At 40.6% G+C, this 16,562-nt stretch overlaps 1 protein-coding gene across 2 annotated transcripts in view; it reads right to left on the reverse strand.

The window, feature by feature from the left end:
* The window catches only part of MYO5B (myosin VB), a 364,799-nt gene that overhangs the window by 179,041 nt on the left and 169,196 nt on the right, over positions 1-16,562 (reverse strand). For both annotated transcript variants that reach the window (XM_067545400.1, XM_067545401.1), the window contains 2 exons: positions 7,268-7,411; positions 1,802-1,883 (listed from right to left, as the gene is read on the reverse strand). In XM_067545400.1, coding sequence (XP_067401501.1) covers positions 1,802-1,883; positions 7,268-7,411 — 226 coding nt within the window. The remainder of the gene's footprint in view (positions 1-1,801; positions 1,884-7,267; positions 7,412-16,562) is intronic.

Below are 16,562 nucleotides of genomic sequence, written 5' to 3' on the forward strand. Positions count from 1 at the left end.
CAATTCTTGGAAAATGGAAAAGCTTCTTGTTTCTCTTTACCTTGGTTTCCACAATCTATTGCTTATTGAACAGCACAGAAACAAAATAAGAGAAGATGGTGCCAGGAACGGCATTCATATTTCCTGTCAGTCTTCTATGCAAGTGATTCATTCTTCTTTCCGGAGTAAAGAGTACTTTTTTGTTCATCTCTCTGCTTTTCTGTATGCCCAAATGTGGGCGTCAAATAATTACATGTCTGATCAGGCTGGCTCAGAGATCAATGCTGACCCTGCTTATGGTGAACAAAATGCAGTTTCATTGCTCAAAACAAGCTTTCCATCTCTAGGGTTCATTGTTTGCATTTTACAAACAATACTTGTATATTGCTCAGAGCTCTTGAAAAAAAATATAAAAGGCAAAGCATTGAAAGAAATAATACCCATTGTTCAGCACAGCAGGCTGCAAGTGCTCATGGTAAGAAGAAATTCTCAACATATGTGAAGTGTGAAATAAATTGGAAAATATGTTCCTAGTTACAATAGAAATTTGAGCTTGAAGTTAGTGGCCACCATTTTGTTGGGAAGTGACATTTCTGACAATAAATAATAAACCATAATTAATAATAAAACAACTGATAATAGTTGGTGTTTTTAAAGAATCTTTCAGCCAAGGATCTCAAAACACTTTGTACACTTTTATTAGTCACCACAACAGATTTATGAGCCAAGGTATTGTTATGTCTAATTTATAGAGGGTTAAACTGAAGCACAAAGATATTAAATGGACTTGCCCAAGGCCAAGGGAATCACTACCAAAGTGAGACGTTGAACCCAGGAATTTTAGCTTTCAGTCATCTGCCCTATCCACAGGGAAACACTAACTCCAGAAGTCTGAGAGCCCTACCTAAAATTTTTAAGTTTCCATGCTGGGGACATATTTTCAATACTAGCTTCCCTTTCTCGGTGAGAGCAAATAATGAAACTCACAGATAATTACATCTCCATTTCTGTGCCCACAATTAATTGTGAGCACAAGTCACACTATTTAAATGCCTAAAACATTGATTTTACCTCCACATGCTGTTCTTAAATATCTGAACACAGGATTTATGCCAGCAGTTAATTGTGGACACAAATTTGATAGCCCAATTAATTACAAACAACATTTTTCCTGTAAAAGGGAATTCAAATCAGAACTTCTTAAAAAAATCAGACCCTTAATATTTTAAATAAAATAAATGCTGTCATCTGGTGCTAAACAAAGATATACACTAATTTACAAATACCAGCTAGTCTCCACAATTCCGGTGTCACAACCAGTCTCACTTTTAACAAACAGCTTCTATAAAACATCATTTTACTCAGGTTCATCATGAATAACCTCTAATAACGGTTTGTCATTTATTCCCATTTTAAACTTTGGATAATAGAGTTTGCAAAAGTGAGCTTGCTGACATAAGCTGGAGCACCACATAAGATTCCTTCACACCTCTGCAATGAGCCTCAGTCTGAACCTGCAGCAGCTCAGCTATTGCACCTTTGAGATTTAATCTGACTGATATGCACCACACTGTCTGATGATGGGATGGGGGAGGGGGAACGCACTTTATCTACAATAACAAGCCTTCCAAACTTATTTTCCTTTAAACCTTTTTGATAAGGTTTCCAGTTCTGTAGCTGGCACACACAGAATCTAACCAATGAGATTCTGTAGGACTGCATTTATAATAATACTGTACCGGCTTGTTGCTATTGCAAAGCACAGGCTGCATGTAGCAAATGCCTCAGAGATCCCAACAGGCTGAGAGAGTACGGTACTTACTTAGTGCTAGGTCTTTAAATTCTGGAAGACTGGCAGAGGCACACAGCTGATAGAAGATATGATAGTTTCGTTCATCTTCTGCCTAAAGAACAAACACATGGAGTTACTTTAGAGCAGCGAAGCTCAACCAGAGGTATGTGTACCCCTGAGGGTATGCAGGGGTCTTCCAGGTTGATATATCAACTTATCTAGATATTTGTCTAATTTTAGAACAGGCTACATTAAAAAGCACTAGCAAAGTCAGTACAAACTAAAATTTCATTCAGACAATGACTTGTTTATACTGCTCTACGTACACTTAAATGTTAATACTTATATTCCAATTGGTTTATTTTATAATTATATGGTAAAAATGAGAAAGTAAGCAATTTCTCAGTAATAGTGTGCTGTGACACTTCTGTATTGTTATGTCTGATTTTGTAAGCAAGTAGTTTTTAAGTGAGGTGAAACTTGGGGGTACGCAAGACAAATCAAACTCCTGAAAGGGGTACAGTAGTCTGGAAAGGTTGAGAGCCACTGCTTTTGAGACAATGACTTAAGGACAGTCAGCAACCTTCCTTTCTCTGCCACTCACAGCAGGGTCTTCCATGCCCCTGTGAAAGCCACATGGTTCATCCCAACACACACAACTTCACATTACGGCCACGCTAACCACACAAAAGGTGACTACAGAGGCAGTTTTAAGCAATACAAGTTTTTCTTTCTTTTCAGGGGCATGTTGCCTTCATGGCACTCTTAAGGACAGATTTACCAAGGCATTTAGGTACCCAAAGATACAGGTAGTTGCCTAAATCAGGTTCTTGTGTAACTACTTCTAGGCACCTGTCTGCATCTTTGGGCACCTAAATACCTTTGTAAATGCGGCCCTTAATCAGGAACTACTCCTCTGTCATTAAAGACAATATAAGCACATTACATGTGTGAATATAAAACAGCCACATTGAATGCAGTAGAATATATAATTAACACTGAAAGAACATGAACCATTTTACTTTCACTGTAATATTAAACCAAGATTTTCAGATTTAGAGAGAAAGTGTCCGATAAGATTTAGCTAGGTCCTCCTAAATCACTGGACAGCTATCTTTGCTTTAGATCACACCCAAATCACTAGAGCACTTCTACCCCATTCTCACCTCCTACTCAATGGTTGTCATTTAGCCTCAAGTACCTGGCTTTTATCCACCTATCCCACTGTTATCTATGCCCTTGGATATGCATATGTTACCTCTTATATATGTTTCCTATTTGCTATATCATTTTTACCAACTGCATCTGAGGAAGTGAGCTGAAGCTCACGAAAGCTTATGCCTGCTGAAATTAAATTTGTTAGTCTTTAAAGTGCTACAGAATTCTCGTTGTTTCTTCTTATGATTATGCCTCTTCTCCACAGCCATTGCACAGGACCTGCCAATTACTTGAGTTGCTAGGTAAAGATATATATACCCCTATATAGTGGGGGGGAAAGGTGCTGTAAGGCTATGGACTAATCTGCAGTTAATGAAGTCAAGTATCAAAGCCTCTAACACACATCAAAAGCCTTAAAACTTTACGGCTCAGCCAACACTCCACACTATAACAGAAACCTTGATGTTTAAGAATGAAGAGAGCCTGAGCTAATTGAAGATTTTGTTAACTACAGGTAAAAATATTGAAGCTTGAGGATGCTTCAAGATCAAAGATGATATGTAAATGCAAAACAATATTATTTGTGAATCATGCTCTGAGCTGTGAAAACCTGTTTGGCAAGGTACAAATGATAGAAGACAGCAAATTCCCTGCCTGAGGCTCCAATTCAACAAAGCACAGAAGCACATGCTTACGTTCTTTGTTGAATCAGGTGCAGTCAACAAAGTAAGATACAGAAAGCACACAGACTGAACCTAACAATGCACATTTAGACATAAAACAAATGGTGCATCTCATATGATCCTGACCATCCTGACACCAGATGCACATTCACACATTCTATGGCCTGATTTGGCAAGATATTAAGCACATGCCCAAAATTTAAGCTAATGAGTAGTTCCATTAGAAAGACCGCTCAACATGCAAAAAGTTAGGGATACGTATGTGTATGCACGCACGCACGCGCTCTGTTATGGAGAGGTCTTACCGAATCATTTATACAGAGAGATGTGCATTTGAAAAGCGAGGTTGCAGATAAGGAAAGGAGTCATTAAAACATTATGAGGTGAATTACTTGAAGAAAATTGCTCCCCAAACAATTTTTTTTTAAACACACACAAATGAACAGTCTTCCCAATGTTCAACCTTTACTCCAGTACACACCCGCCATTAAATCTCTGCTGAGAAGTGGGGGCCCAGACTGTTCTTTTTGGTGTGCTAGTCATCGCATCTGCAGATCAGCAAGGTTCTAACACACACCCAACACAAGTCTTGTGACTTTCCAAAGAGCTTTTTTTTTTAATTTTTATTTTAACCTTAACTTAGAATTCTTTGGCTTTCACTTTTTAAAGTAACTACAAAATTATAATACATTTATTTCCTAGATTAATATATTTACACCCATAATTCTACTTTACTACTTTTTAGCCACATGTAACAAGATCCCAAATGCAGTATAGATTTATCCTGTGATCTTTGTTTCTGAAATCCCAATTAAGTTAATTTATTTTATTTGTTTGATTTTTAAAAAATAATACAAAGAATGATAAATGAGCTCTAAGCACCCTACCAGCTATTACATTTGCAATCAAAAGCATAAAAAAATCACGGTATGTTTCACTAGCATATCTACAATGCAGCTGTGAAATGAGTAAGGCAAGAATGCAACCCCATGCTCTGGGTTTCCCTAAACTTCTGACTACCAAAATCAGGAACTGGATGACAGGGGATGAATCAGTTGATGATTGCCTTGTTCTGCTCATTCCTCTGAAGCATCTGGCACTGGCCACTACCGGAAGACAGGATATTGGGCTAGATGGACCATCGGTCTGACCCCACATGGCCATTCTTTTGTTCTTAATATTTCAATATTTCAAAATCAGGACCACTGCCCTATGACTTCACACTGTAACCCAGAACAACAGTCATGAGAGTGGTACAATGCACACTTCAGAAAGAGAATAAGATCACCTGTATCCCTCTTTCCAAGTCACAACCCTCTCAGGGAAAACTAAGAATTGGGCTATTTAGCTCATCTGTGTAAAAACTGCACAGAAACCTGAAACCACCACTAAAACACCTAGGCTTGGCAGCTCTCAAAATCTGCAGCTGAGACCAGGTTCATGAAGAGGTTGGTTCAGGTTCGTTACCTTTTAAGGATGCTGAGCCCAGCTTCTAGAGAATTTTACAGTATCACACCGAAAATACACAGTTCTGACTGAGTTTCATCTCAAGATTAATTTAAGGAAGTGTTTCCCTGAACCCTGCACAGCAAAGCTGCTCAGCACCATTCAGCAGAGCAGTCAGGACCTCCACCTAACTGTTTGTTCTTCCTTTTCTTTAATTTCACCTCCAGAAATTAAAGACACTTTCACATATAATTTACTGTACTAATTCTTAACTGTTTAGGAAGGTTGGTAAAATTCTCCTCAGCTGCTTTTGAGATACACCACAGTGCAGGGGGAGAAGTGTGGAAAATAACTCCTTGGGCCACAAAAACTAGAGTAAGAACATTGGAAAACCAGGTCAGGATGGGAAGACAGTGGTGGCCTCTCTGCTGTTCCAGAATGCCGGCAGATGCACAGAGCGACACACAAAGCATATGAGAGTGGATGTGGGTGGGTTTGTTGCGAAAAGGGTGTGAGAAAAAACACACAGGTGCCTAAAATAAGGACACAAAAGAAATCAACATCCAAGGCAGCCTTCAGAAATGCTAGGGGCACCAAGAGAGCATTAATCCTCCAAAGACTGAACCTCCTCCTCCCCGCCCCATGGCAGAATTGAAAACATGAGCACTTGAGAGTTTGGACCATTAGAGGAAGATCAGGAAATCTATAATCTGACCCAGAGTTTCAGAGATGCAGGGTCTTGCCACGGGCTCTGCACACTACAGGATTAGTCCATGTATGCTCTAAAAATTTCAGTTCAATGAGTAACGCTGTAGCAGACCAGCTTGCAACTCTATCTGTACTTTTGTCCATTTGAATCATGGGAACCATTGTGTCACATGTGTAACAGGGTCAGATTGGATGGCTACCGGAGAGTGCTAGAAGGCTGATATATCAGCCCCAGGATTAGTAAATCCCTTTTCTCCAGTAACTGAGCAAGGGTTACTTAATACAGCTGGAGCCAATCAAGGCCCCACCCAGGACACGTTAAAAAGCCTCCCCGCCAGAGAAAGGGTGTGGCTGGAGTTGTGGGAGTGAGATGAGCTACCAGAGAGTGTGTGAGCAGGCAAGAAGCTGTCAAGAGCCAGGAGGGTTTAGGAGAAGGAGCAGAATGCTGGCAGGAGAGGACTCTGCAGGTACAAAGACTGAGGGAGGAAGAAACCCTGCCAGAAGGCAAAGCTTGAACTGGACATTTGGTTTGGGCACTACCACGCCAGAGGGGCTGTCAGAGGTCAAGAATCTTCTCTGGCAAGGAGGCCAGGAAGGGATCCTGTCCAAGCAGGATATGGACATTAAGCAAGGGGTACAGGGATGTAACCTAGGGAAGCCAGCAGCTTTCCTGAAGCCACTGCATTAGGCTGCTGCTTGTAGGGTCCCTGGGGTGGGGCCCAGAGTTGAGGGTGGGATCGCCCCCCCATCTTCCACCAGCTATTTATTTGAGGGGCAAGAACCCCACCAAAGAGGCAAGGGCCTAAGAGAACCAGAGGCAGAACTGGGAGCCAGCAGGGAGCAGCCATCTTAGAGCGTCTGCATTACCCTCACCCACCACTAGAGGGTGGAAGAAACACTAAGGGGTGAAGCAATTCCTTGACCTACTGCTAGAAGGAAGCACTGGACCCACCAAGGTTGAGGAAGAGATTTGTCACACATGATACAAATGTATGTGTTTTCACTGTGTATATTTCTTTTGGTTTTAGCTGTTTGGATTGTTGGATTTTTTTTTTTTAAGTTATCTGTATCAGAAGTAAAAGTTGAGGCAAAAAGAGACGTAACTAATTCATCCCGTAGCCTCCGAATACAGGTAGAATAAAAGAATTTGGAATAATGGATTGACTTCTCAGAGGTTTCTGACCTGGCAGATATCTGTAAAAGTAGAGTTCAGACAACTTTGCATCTTTCAGAAGGATCTGTAGGAAATATTGAATACCTAAACAAATGGCTAGAAAAATTAATGAATACCAAAACAAATGGCTAGAAAAATAAATAGTAAGATAGTTTAAAACCACTGTCTTGATATTCTGTTAAAATTTGTTAGACTAGTCTCCATAGGCACCATCTGCCAAAAGTCTGACTTATAAAAAGAAAGTTTTTCTATATATCTATCTTTAAGAAAAAATACAAGTTCATTAAAAGAATTAAGGACACCAAAGGAAAATGTTGCATAACTCACCTGGAACACAACTCTTGATTTTTCTAACAGATACGTCCTCATGTTGGCACCAATGATATGGTATCTTTTATCAAAGCCAATCTGAATGTATTTTCCAAAGCGACTGCTATTGTCATTCCTGGTTGTTTTTGCATTTCCAATTGCCTGTATGAAACAGAATACAACATTAAAACAAAGACCCTTTTTGTAAGTTTGCACATTATCTCAGGAAGACAGTTTTTCCTCTCCGAAGCCTAGAAATAAATAAACTTAGTACATAAATAATCAAGTAAGGATTGGAGAGAGCACTCCGAAACGGAGGTAGATAGAGAATTCAAAGTGAAGTGTTGATGAAGGCAGAGTAGCTGTGTCATCTTTGATATGATCAAGTTCACTGTATCAACATTCAGTTTTAGTTTCAAGTACTTTTACTGGGGAAGACTACTGGAAACTGAATGAACAATGTTATAACATTCTCACTTATGAGAGAGAGCATGTTACTGACATTCCATGGCCACAACGGTCCCCTGACTTGCCTTCTAAAACCTCCTTAAGCCTTCACACACCTACATCTAAAGGTGTGTCTACACTGGAGCTGTTTGTGTAATTTCCTGCATGGGTAGACATACTCATGCTAGCTCTAACTGAACAAGTGCACCAAAAATAGAAGTGTAGCTGCTGTGCTGTGAGCAGCAAGACAGGCTAGCTATCCCAAATAGGATCCCGTCCAAGACCCTAGGTACATACTTGGGTGGCTAGCCCCTCTCACTGCTTTCATCACCATGGTACACATCTATTTTCGGCATGCGAGCTTGACTGCAGCTAGCATGGGTGTCTACCTGAGCTGGAAATGACACAAACAGCTCCACTGTAGACATAGGCGTAATCTATTGCTTTTACATCCCCACTTCAGTATTTTCAAGGCATTTAGGCTCGGATTTTGAGAAGGGCCTAAGAAAGTTAGGCACCTAACTCCCATTGATTTTCATGGATAAAGTATCAGTATTGGGAACTCAGGAAAAGAGACAAAGGGTATGTCTTCATTGATGGTGGCAGAGTCAGCGCTGCCAGATCAATTCTTCCGGATCGATTGAGCAGAACTGGAGACCCACTCAATCTATCAGGAAGTCGATTGAATAAATCCACCCCTGCAAAAAGATTAATGCTGCATCGATGGGAAAGCATCTCCTATCGACACAGCGTAGTGGGGACGCCACGCTAACTAGACTTTAGGAAGTCGACAGGAGATACGCAAGCTACTCTGTATGTATGCAATGATTTCTATCCACTCATAAAATCATAGGGATAGAAGGGACCGCAAGGGTCATCTAGTCTAACTCCCGGCCAATAAGCAAGATTTGTTGTGTTTAAACCATCCAAGACAGATGGCTATCCAGCCTCCTTTTCAAAACTTCCAGTGAAGGAGCTTTCACAACCTCCTGAGGCTGTCTGTTCCATTATCCTACTGTTCTTACAGTTAGGAAGTTTTTCCTGAGAATTAATCTAAATCTGCTATGCTGTACTTCGAACCCATTGCCTCTTGTCCTGCCCTCTGTGGCAAGAGAGAACAACTTTACTCCATCTTTTTTATGGCAGCCTTTCAAGTATTTGGAGACCACTATCAAATCCCCCCTTAATCTCCTCTTTTCCAAATTAAACAAATACAGTTCCTTCAGCCTTTGCTCACAGGGCTTGCATTCCATCCCTTTCATCATCTTTGTCGCTCACCTCCGGATCCTTTCCAGTTTCTCTCTTTCTATACTTTGGTGACCAAACTGTACACATTACTCCAGCTGAGGCCTAACCAGCACCAAGTAGAGAGGTACTATCACCTCCCATGACTTGCATGCTATGCCTCTGTTAATGCAACTTAAATAGCATTGGCTTTTTTTTTTTTTTTTTTTTTTGCGCGCAACAGCATCACGTTGCTGACTCATGTTGAGGTTGTGATCAACCACAACTCCCAGATTCTTTTCAGCAGCTCTGTTGCCAAGCCAGTTATCTCCTGTTCTGTATTTATGCTTTTGGTTTTTCTTCCCTAAGTGTAGCACTTTACTTTTGTCTTTGTTGAATTTCATTTTGTTGTCTATAGCCCAGTTCTTCAATTTATCAAGATCCCTCTGAATTTTAATTCCATCAATCAAAGTATTGGCAACCCCCCTAGAGTTGTGTCATCAGCAAACTTGATCAGTATGCTCTCTATACCTACATCCAGGTCATTAATAAAGTTGTTAAACACCATCAGACCCAGAACAGATCACTATGGAACCCCACTCGAGACCTCCCTTCAAGCCAACATCATTCCATTAATAGTTACTCTTTGTTTGAGATTCTTTAACCAATTACATATCTATTTAATAGTAATTCTGCCAAGCCCTTATTTCTCCAGATTACTTATCAGAATGTAAAGTGGGACTATGTCAAAAGCCTTCCTGAAGTCCAGGTATTTCATGTCCACCAGATTCCCCCTATCCACCAAATCGGTCACCCTGTCAAAGAAGAAGATAGAGCTGGTTTGGCATGATTTGTTCTTGATAAATCCATGCTGGCTGTTAGTGATTACCCCTCCATATTCCAGGTATTTGCAAATTGAATGTTTTATACATTGCTCTAGTAGCTTCCCAGTCAGGATGACTGGTCTATAGTTCCTTGGCTCCTCTGTTTCCCGCTTTTTAAAGATGGGCACTACATTAGCCCTTCTCCAGCCTTCCGGGATCTGTCCTGTCATTCACAAGTTTGTAAATATTATTGCCAGCGATGCCAAGATTTCTTCACCTAATTCCTTCAATACCCTTGGGGTGAATAGCATCCAGCCCCACTGATCTGAATTAATTCCAATTGGTCAAAGGATCTCTAACGTATTCTCTACTTACCCGATCTCCATCCCTTCCCCTTTATTGGCTATGGGTAACTTCGCTAGCCATCCGGTCACACATTATTTTTTGTGTGAAGACTGAAGCAAAATAGGCTCTGAGCAACTCTGCCTTCCTATCACCTTCCTTGACCTTTCTTTTTTGTCTGACATATTTGAAGAACCCCATCTTCCACGTTATATGAATAGCTTAACAACAAACCTTCAATGCTGAAGAAAGAGCTGTTTTGATGCAAAGGGTGACAGGTATATTCCAGAATAAACTTATTACCTAAGATATTTACTTTATTCCAGCAGGATTCTCTTACAGTCACACACAACACACCACTACCCCTCAAAATTCTGCATTATCCCCAGCAACTGGCCATTTTGATACGACACCGTCTTGGAGGGACATAGATGGTGCAGATCATGAACTTCTTACATCGAGAAAATAGGAGCTGGGTTGATGGGGTGTTTTTCCTCAATAAACAACTTGGGACAGCTTCTAAAATTAACTTCATATCGGACTTTATTGGAAATGTTAGGGCTGTGGGTGCTACTGCACCTTAGGGTTCCAGAGTGATCACAGAATGGCTCTGCAGCTGCTGCTCTGCTTGGGGAGGGGTGGGAAAAATAATTATTCTCCCCTTCTCCCTCCCCCTGCACATCTCCATGGCACCATCTAAGGTTCCAAGCTCCTTCTCCTGCGTGCTCAGCTGAGGATTTGCCTCTGTGTTTGAGCTATGATAAAGGGTTTACTAATTCCATCCTCTCATCAAAGCCCTCTAAATTAAAAATCTGTCATTAAAACAGGGATCCCAGCTTCAGACAATGTTGTATAAAGTCTCCATTACAGGCATTAGGATTTGATTGACTAAGCAGGAATGGAGAAATAATTACATGGTCGATATTGATGGCTCTGCAGGAGATAACTCCATCACAGAGCACAGTGGAAAAAAAAATGAAAAAAACAACTACAATCAATCAGTCCCTTGAGTATCACATCTTTAATTCAAATAGTTTTTAATATGGCCCTCCCAGAAGTCTTCTAAACCAAGCTGGATGCTCAGAGATTCCAGACAGAATTGAACTTTACTATTTTTTTACTAAAATGTATTATTTATATCATGATATCTCTACAATCAAAGCCTTCTAAAAAGACCAGGGCACCTCTGAGTGAGGCACTGTACAAACACACAGGGCGATATAATCCCTGTCCTGAAGAGATTACAATCTAAAGCAGATTTAAACAAACAGTAGAATGGGATGATGAGAACTCCTACACCTCTTGTAACAAATTAAAACATAACAGTGCGTGACATCTATTATCATATTTTCCTTAATGAGTCTCTCTCCAACCGTCCAACCTTCACCTGGATATTACTGCAGTCTACCTCTCTGACATTACAATTTGTTGGTAAATGCTGGGGAACGTAACTCCTTGCAGAGCACACCAAGCAGCTAAGATTGGTGAAGGATCAGTATATTACTTATAGCTAAAGCTGGTAGCACCACCTATTATTAAGGGTGCTCAACACTTTACATAAGATCTGTTTTCAATTGCCTATAATACTGTCAAATGTTAATAGTTTCAGCTGAAAATTTTCCAAGCCAGGTATCTACCTCAGTCTGAAATATTGTGGAAAAAAGTTCAGCCAAAATGATGCAGCTATTTCAAAGAACAAGGTTAGAGAAAAGTAAATTGTTTGACCCATGTTAACAAGTCGGGCCATGTGAAAAACTCTAGCACCCGCATCTGTTGAAGCAAGGACAGATAGGGGTGTAGTCTTTGTATCAAGAATGTACCTTTTGCTATCTCCATGAAAATCAGCCCAAATTTAAGATATAATTTAAGATAAAAGCCAGTGGGAAAAAAAAATCCCAGTTCACACAAGCTCGGGAGACTAGTTAGAGCTTTGCAGATAAAATCTCGGACGATTCCGTCTGCACTGAGCATGTTCTAGCCAGCGGCTCTGAACATTTCCAGACTACTGTACCCCTTTCAGGAGTCTGTCTTGCATACCCCAAGTTTCACCTCACTTAAAAACTGCTTACTTACAAAAATCAGACACAAAAATACAAAGGTCACAGCAATTTATTGCTGAAAAATTGCTTATTTTCTCGTTTTTACCATATACTTATGAAATAAATCAACTGGAATATAAATATTGTACTGACATTTCAGCGTGTAGTATACAGAGCAGTATAGACAAATCATTGTCTGTATGAAATTAGCTTGTACTGACTTCACTAGTGTTTTTTATGTAGCCTGTTGTAAAACTAGGCAACAATCTAGATGAGTTGATGCACCCCCTGGAAGACCTCTGCATACCCCCAGTGGTTCTTGTATCCCTGGTTGAGAACTACTGCTCTAATCTAAGGCTGAACAAACCTTGCTTTGAAATTGTGGACCTGGGCTGCTGCAGGCTGGGTTGGACTCAGAACCAGACATGTGAATGGAGAGCAGGGAGCTTCTCTCTTGTACTTCTCCTGGGAACAGGGATTGCGGAGGAGGAAACAGCCTACTTTATTTGCAGGGGGCACAGGCTGAACTCCTTCCCTCTGGCTGCAGAAGGGAAGGAGGGGGGCTACTGGCGGAGATTGGTGGCCCTTCGGGGTTGTAAAAAATAATATTTGTGGCCCTCAAGCCAAAAGGGTTGGGAAGCACTGAGTTCAAGTGGCAGAGGTCTGCGTGGGTGAAGTACAGATTCCAACCCTACTGATGAACTCTGTGGGTGTCAATAAGAAACCATACAACAGAATTTTTCAGTTTGCTTTTTTAAAAATGTAGGCAAGTGCACACAAAAATGCCCTCTGTTCAAAGATTAAAGTTGCAAAGTCAAACCCTCAACATTTAGGAAATGTCAGAATTAAGGTTACTGGTACTATTCAGTTCCCCCACAGGACCCTGCCTCATCCCGTGCACAAGATGGACTATGATCATGTAACAAGCAGCTATTAAATATTTTGTTCTCTCTTCATTTTTCAGTCTTTTGCCCATGCCTTATTTACTGCACACTATTCAAGCAGTGCTCTGAAGACAGAATTATTAGTTTCCTCATGGGCTTTTCTGTGGCCCTCACTACTATAGGCAGAACTTCTGATTTTAGGTTTAAATGAACACCCATAAAATACCTGATGTATTTTTAAAAAAAAATTTAAATCAGTGTTTATCCAAGATACACCAAAAAGCTCCCGGACATGGTTACTTGTCTATAAGGGCCTGTGTACCCAGAGCAGCAATGTGGACTATGGAGGTGTGATTTCTGAACCGCATTAACCGGCTGTGCATTAATTGGTCCATGTAGACCCTGCTGGTGCTCACTAAAGGTTCCCTAGTGAGCAGTAACGCAGCACTGTTTGAAACAACGTTATGTTAAAACCCACCAGAGAACAGTACAAAAGACTACTCATTACTGCAATACACTTAGTTCAGTTCTTCGGGGCTTATTTTTAGCAAATTTTGCATTTTGTATAGCTGTCAAAAAAAATCAGGTTACCGGGGGGGCCTCTTCCTTTGCATATACTGTAGTGCAGGGGTGTCAAACATACGGCCTGTGGGCCGGATATGGCCCGCCAACCTTTTCGGTCCAGTCCCTGGGCGGCAGTGCGCGCTGCCACAACATCTCACAGCGTTGTGCTCTCTGGTGGCGTTGCGCGCTGCTGCCAGAGGGTACAATGCTGCCAGAGAGTAGGCGCCGCACGCTGCCATGAGATTGGTGTACTCTGGAGGCAGCCCGTGGAGCGCTGTGTGCACGAGACACAGCGCTCCTAAAGGCGGGAGAGAGACAGTGTGGTCTTGGGCCTGATATCTAGCAAATAAAATATAAGACTACATAAAAATGGTTGTGTCTAGTATTTCAATTTATGGTATGTATGGCCCACCTGAAGTACATTTAATTCAAATCTGGCCCACCGTAGCAAATGAGTTTGACACCCTGCTGTAGTGAGCTGCACTCATTACAGATACTGTCCATTACTCATTACAGTATATACAAAGAAAACCTCACAGATTTTTGGACATCTATATAAAACTCAAAAATTGCTAAAAAATAAACCCAAAGAATAAAATTAATAAAACCCCCACATCAGAAGCCCTAACTACAGTGCGCGTGCGCAGGCACGCACACACACAAACTTTTATGAATTTATTTTCACAAAAACTCTGATATGAGTGGGTATTCTCATCATCCTTATTTTATAGATGGACAACTGAGGCACAGGGAGCATTATGGTCAAAACATCCACTGAAGATTTGGTGCCCAATTTGTGATACTCTGAAAAACCAGGCCCTAGGTATTAAGCATTATATAGCACTTATATGTTCAAAGCACAGCCCCCCACTGACTTCAGTTGCAGATGTGAATGCTTAGTACTTCCAGAGGTCTGATTTGCAAGTCTTGCTGTGTACCCAGAAAATGGGCCCTCAATCAGACACAAAATAGCATGTGATCCTGTAATTAAAAATGATATCATTATGACTACTCACAGGTTGCATAGGCAACCTAAATTCTGCCATTTACTAACTTTTGAGGGGTTGGCATTGAAACCTTAATGTTCTTTTAAATCGTGTGTGTGCACGCGTGCGTGGGAGTGATTACTTATAGCACCATAAACATTCTTAGCCCTTTATACTACTAGACCTAAGGACCAATTTCCTGCCCCCAAAGTGCTCAAGTATTTACAATCTAAACCAAGAGGACAGCACAAGATGGAGAAAGCAAAAGAGAAGAACAACAACAATAAAATTATGGGGTCACTCAGGAGGGGTGTACCTGTGTTCTGAAAGTAATGAAATATTCTTTATTAATATTTTACCATGGTTTTGTATTTAAGTGTGAGAAATGCTATCATTTACCTAAGCCTTCTCCAAGTGGATGTTGGGAAGAGATTTCAAAGAGGTGAGAAATGAGACATGGCAGATGGGGTCAGGAAGGGAGTTGTAGGCATAGGGGCGACATGAAGGACTATGCCGTATCTGGACATAGGCATGCATTTTATTAATTTTCTGTCATCATTTTGGAATTAGATTGAGCTGTAGAGTGGTTATATCAAGTAACACACATACTCTGTGTATATTTGGTGTGCTGGTATAGCTTGTTAAAGAAAATTTATAAATTCTCATTATTGTATGCTGTGTGGTTGTAGCCATGTTGATCCCAGGATATTAGAGATGCAAGGTGGATGAGGTAATATCTTTTATTTCACCAACAGAAGTTAGCCCAGTAAAAGATATTACCTCACCCACCTTATCTCACTAAAAATTCCCATTGGCAATCTTTGTGAAAACGTGGTTGGTAAGTTATACAAAGTACCCAAGTAGCAGTTAGATACCACTGTGATGGGCACCCTAAAAATAGATTAGATCCAATATCCAAGATATGAAACACTAAATAATGGAGCTTACAAGAAAAAAAATCCTGAAGCTTAACTATAGCAGCACTCAGAGGTTTAATTTAGTTTTATTTAATGAGAGCCCCACTGTGATAACTAGGTGTCATGAACACTAGTACCTGAACTATGAGGCCCAGAAGCTATAAACACTAATGCATGTGCTTTACTCACATAAACAGTCCCATTGACTGGCTTAACTTTGTTCATGCAGGCGCTTTCAAATCAAAGCACTACTTATTCAGGGGCCTACTCTTCGTAGGATCAGGGCCCAAAATTGCTCATTTCTGGACAATCTTGGATTGTGTGTCTAGCAGCCACACTTTGCCTTTTCCTACATAATTCATTTACTTTTGTAAAATTATTTTTAAAGAATGGATTGAACCTAACACGTTTCACCAAACGAGGGAAATTAAATCCCTCTGGTAACTGAAATATATAGATTTCGAGTTAAGTTTTCAAAAGTGCCTAAGTCCCACTTTCAAAAGGGATTTGGGCACTTTAAAAGTCAATGGTATTTGGGCTCCTAAATCACTTCTGAAAATGGGACTTAGATGCTCTTGAAAATTTTACCCTTAATCATTGTATCTGCAACACACGAACACAACCTCTTTTTCCTTCTCTTAAATTGGTAGTGGGAGGACAAAGAGAATCTTTCTATTTCATATCATTTGCTGTCTATTGTCTACAGGACTTTAGTGCTCACGGCTTAGGGTCAGACCTCAATATACAGGTCAGGTCAAAGTAGTCAGGCCAGAGTTCTCCAGCTGCAGCTCAGACTTGAGAAAGTGTATTTCTTTTTAATGGAATGAGAGACCACTTGCTGGCAGAATAGCAGAATCCTAATACATTTTGTCATATACACAACAATTAATTCTCTTAGCCATACAAATTGAAATTAGAGTTGGCAGAGAGTACAGATTTCTTTTCAGCACATGTGAAGGAAGGAGCCTTCAGAGAAGAATACTGAAAAATGGATGCTGATAATAAAGCAAGTGCTCTCAGCGCTTGAGGAAAAAGAACCCTATATTGAAGGCAGCTTATCGGGCTGCACCAGAGAAAAACCAGGAC

This window comes from Emydura macquarii, unplaced genomic scaffold (genome assembly GCF_026122565.2).
Source record: "Emydura macquarii macquarii isolate MOO-44397 ecotype Brisbane River unplaced genomic scaffold, CSIRO-AGI_Emac_v2 contig_1045, whole genome shotgun sequence".
NCBI classification, from domain to species: domain Eukaryota; kingdom Metazoa; phylum Chordata; order Testudines; family Chelidae; genus Emydura; species Emydura macquarii.